General features: G+C 29.5%; 1 protein-coding gene across 1 annotated transcript; it reads left to right on the forward strand.

The window, feature by feature from the left end:
* Positions 1 to 228: 228 nt before the first annotated feature.
* Mcad (Medium-chain acyl-CoA dehydrogenase) lies at positions 229 to 2,353 on the forward strand. Its single transcript, XM_017908366.1, has 10 exons — positions 229 to 328; positions 474 to 561; positions 646 to 813; positions 895 to 995; positions 1,065 to 1,145; positions 1,214 to 1,344; positions 1,422 to 1,530; positions 1,622 to 1,762; positions 1,848 to 2,123; positions 2,201 to 2,353. Exons 1-10 carry the CDS (start codon positions 314 to 316, stop codon positions 2,351 to 2,353), a joined length of 1,263 nt encoding a protein of 420 aa, XP_017763855.1. The 5' UTR covers positions 229 to 313.
* The last annotated feature ends 568 nt before the right edge of the window (positions 2,354 to 2,921 follow it).

Here is a 2,921-nt window from a genome sequence, read left to right on the forward strand (position 1 = left end):
TTAATGGCAAATAAAAACGAGATAACTGTGTGCACATTCTTATCTGTATAGTACTACTTAAATAGTGATTTAATAATGCGATAACTTTGATGTACTTTGTTCTATGTTATTATCATATTAATGAACGCTAGTTAATAGTTTACAATCGGTCTATTTTATGAAAATAAATAATTCATTTTGTAAAAATTGCAACTAAAGTAAAGTTATTTATAAAGATAGTCAATTTTTAACATATTCAAAAATAACGGTGCTATTAAAAACTTTAAATTGAAAAATTTTCTGCAGTTAAAAGTAGAAACAAATAAACATCAAAATGTTTTCACAATCGGTAAGTACTGAAACTTTGTGGAAAAGATAAAAATATCATATATAATGTAAAAATATAGCCTTCACTATTATAAAGTCTACTATCTATTCAAATTTTGTTTTATTAATCCATTAAAAATGCTTATAATATACCATATGCCTGTTAGATATTGAAAAATATAAAAATCAGTCATTATCAAAAAGTAATGAGAACATTTTCATCAAAATCTGATTATGCTACAGGATATAACTTTGGTTAGTATAACAAATATACTATAAATATGTTCATATGTGTAAAGATAAAAATACTTTTTATTATATGTTCAAAAATTGCTTTAGAACTAAATGACACACAAAGAGAAATGCAAGAATTGGCACGGAAATTTACAAAGGAAGAAATTATTCCAACAGCTGCTGAATATGATAAAAGTGGAAAGTACCCATGGGATATTGTTAAAAAAGCATGGAGTTTAGGCTTATTGAACAAACATGTTCCTCAACATTGTGGTATAATTACATACTTATATAACTTAAGAAAAGAGATATTTTGAAGGATAAATTATACTCATATATAAACTATTATTATAGGAGGAATGGACGTTGGTACTTTTGAAGGCTGTTTAGTTGGTGAAGAATTTGCTTATGGTTGTACAGGAATATCAACTGCATTAGAAGGATCAGGATTAGGTGTAAGTATTTCTTTTCTTCAGTATTTTCTTATTTATATAAAATTATATATATCTAAAACTTTTTTGTAGCAAGCACCTGTAGTTGCATTTGGGACAAAAGAACAACAAAAGAAGTATCTTGGTAGGCTCATTGAAGAGCCACTTGTTGCTGTAAGATAATCAGTTTTATTATTTATATTTTGTAGCAATTCAGTATATTTACAACATAAAAATCATAGGCCTATTGTGTTACTGAACCTGGAGCTGGATCAGATGTAGCAGGTATTAAAACAAAAGCTGTAAAAAAGGGAAATGAGTGGATCATTAATGGAACAAAAATGTGGATAACCAATGGAGGTGTTGCTAATTGGTATGTTGAATTTATTATCAACTTATTTATTATTAAATTATTTTAGTATTCGCTATACAAAAATTTCATATGTATAGGTACTTTCTATTAGCGAGGACAAATCCTGATCCAAAAGCTCCACCTGGCAAAGCTTTCACAGCCTTTATTGTTGATAGGGAGTCTGAGGGCTTAACACCTGGTCGAAAAGTAAATTTTTTTATTTATAAAATATTGTTAAATTTAGTATTAAATTACTTTATCTTCTAAATTAAAGTAAATTTGCTTTGTGGTACAACAGGAAATAAATATGGGTCAAAGAGCTTCTGATACTCGAATGATAACATTTGAAGAAGTTCGAGTTCCAGAAGAAAATGTTTTAGGCAAGGAGGGTGAAGGATTTAAGATTGCTATGAAAACCTTTGATAAGACTAGACCAATGGTATAATCAGAAAAATATTAAGATCTTTTAATACCAAGTATACAACTATAACATTTAAATATTGTTTCTTAACTTTTTTTTATAGGTAGCAGCCTCATCTGTTGGTTTAGCTCAAAGGGCGTTTGATGAAGCTATAAAATATGCGATAGAACGTAAAGCCTTTAATAAAATAATAGCAGAACATCAAGCTGTAGCATTTATGCTCTCAGATATGATTATTGGTGTTGAGACAGCTAGACTTGCATGGATGAAGGCAGCATGGGCTGCAGATCACGGCCTTCCATCAGCTACAACTCTTGCTAGCATTGCAAAATGTTATGGTGGTGATGTGGCTAACAAATGTGCAACAGATGCTGTTCAAGTACATAATTATTGTACAAAATATTTATTTTCCGTAGAAAGTGGAATTAATCATTTTACATACGAAATTCTTTACAGATTTTTGGTGGTGCTGGATTCAATTCCGAATATCCTGTAGAAAAATTGATGCGAGATGCAAAAATTTATCAAATTTACGAAGGTACTGCGCAAATTCAGAGACTTATAATTTCACGTAATCTTCTGAATGAAGCGATGCAAAAGAACGTGTAATTTTTGTAATAAAAGATTTTTAAATTTTTGATAAGTATATGTGAATCACTTTTAATGGTATAGGTAATTGTTTTCTATATTATTATCGTTAGTATGCATATTGATACGAGTTCAATACGAGTTTCGTATTTGTTTCTCGAGTTTATCTAACATATACATAAAATATATATTTTGTAACATTTTGTATGATTATTATACATTATACTTGTTTATTATTAAACACAAAGATTTCGTATTTTATTAATTTCACGTTATTATTTTTGAACATACATTTTATTATAGAGAAATATAACGCAGAAGAAACACGATGATTTTACATTTCATATTTCGCGCTAGTCAATGTTAGATAGCGCTGCAAACGTTGTTCGAAAGCGTTAGTCAAGTGTATTGTACAATGAAAAGGGATTACATCGCATTATGTCCGTCAGGTCATAGTTTTTACACGGTTATATTTGGTGAAGTCGTGCGTGGCGAGTTATGCAACATTTGGTGTAAAAGCGCCCCATAATAAGACGTCCAGATATTGTGACACCTGACCTACTTAGACGGTATCGTCGTATTTAAGACA

The sequence above is a fragment of the Eufriesea mexicana genome, unplaced genomic scaffold, assembly GCF_001483705.2.
Source record: "Eufriesea mexicana isolate 0111107269 unplaced genomic scaffold, ASM148370v2 scaffold10591, whole genome shotgun sequence".
Taxonomy (NCBI): domain Eukaryota; kingdom Metazoa; phylum Arthropoda; class Insecta; order Hymenoptera; family Apidae; genus Eufriesea; species Eufriesea mexicana.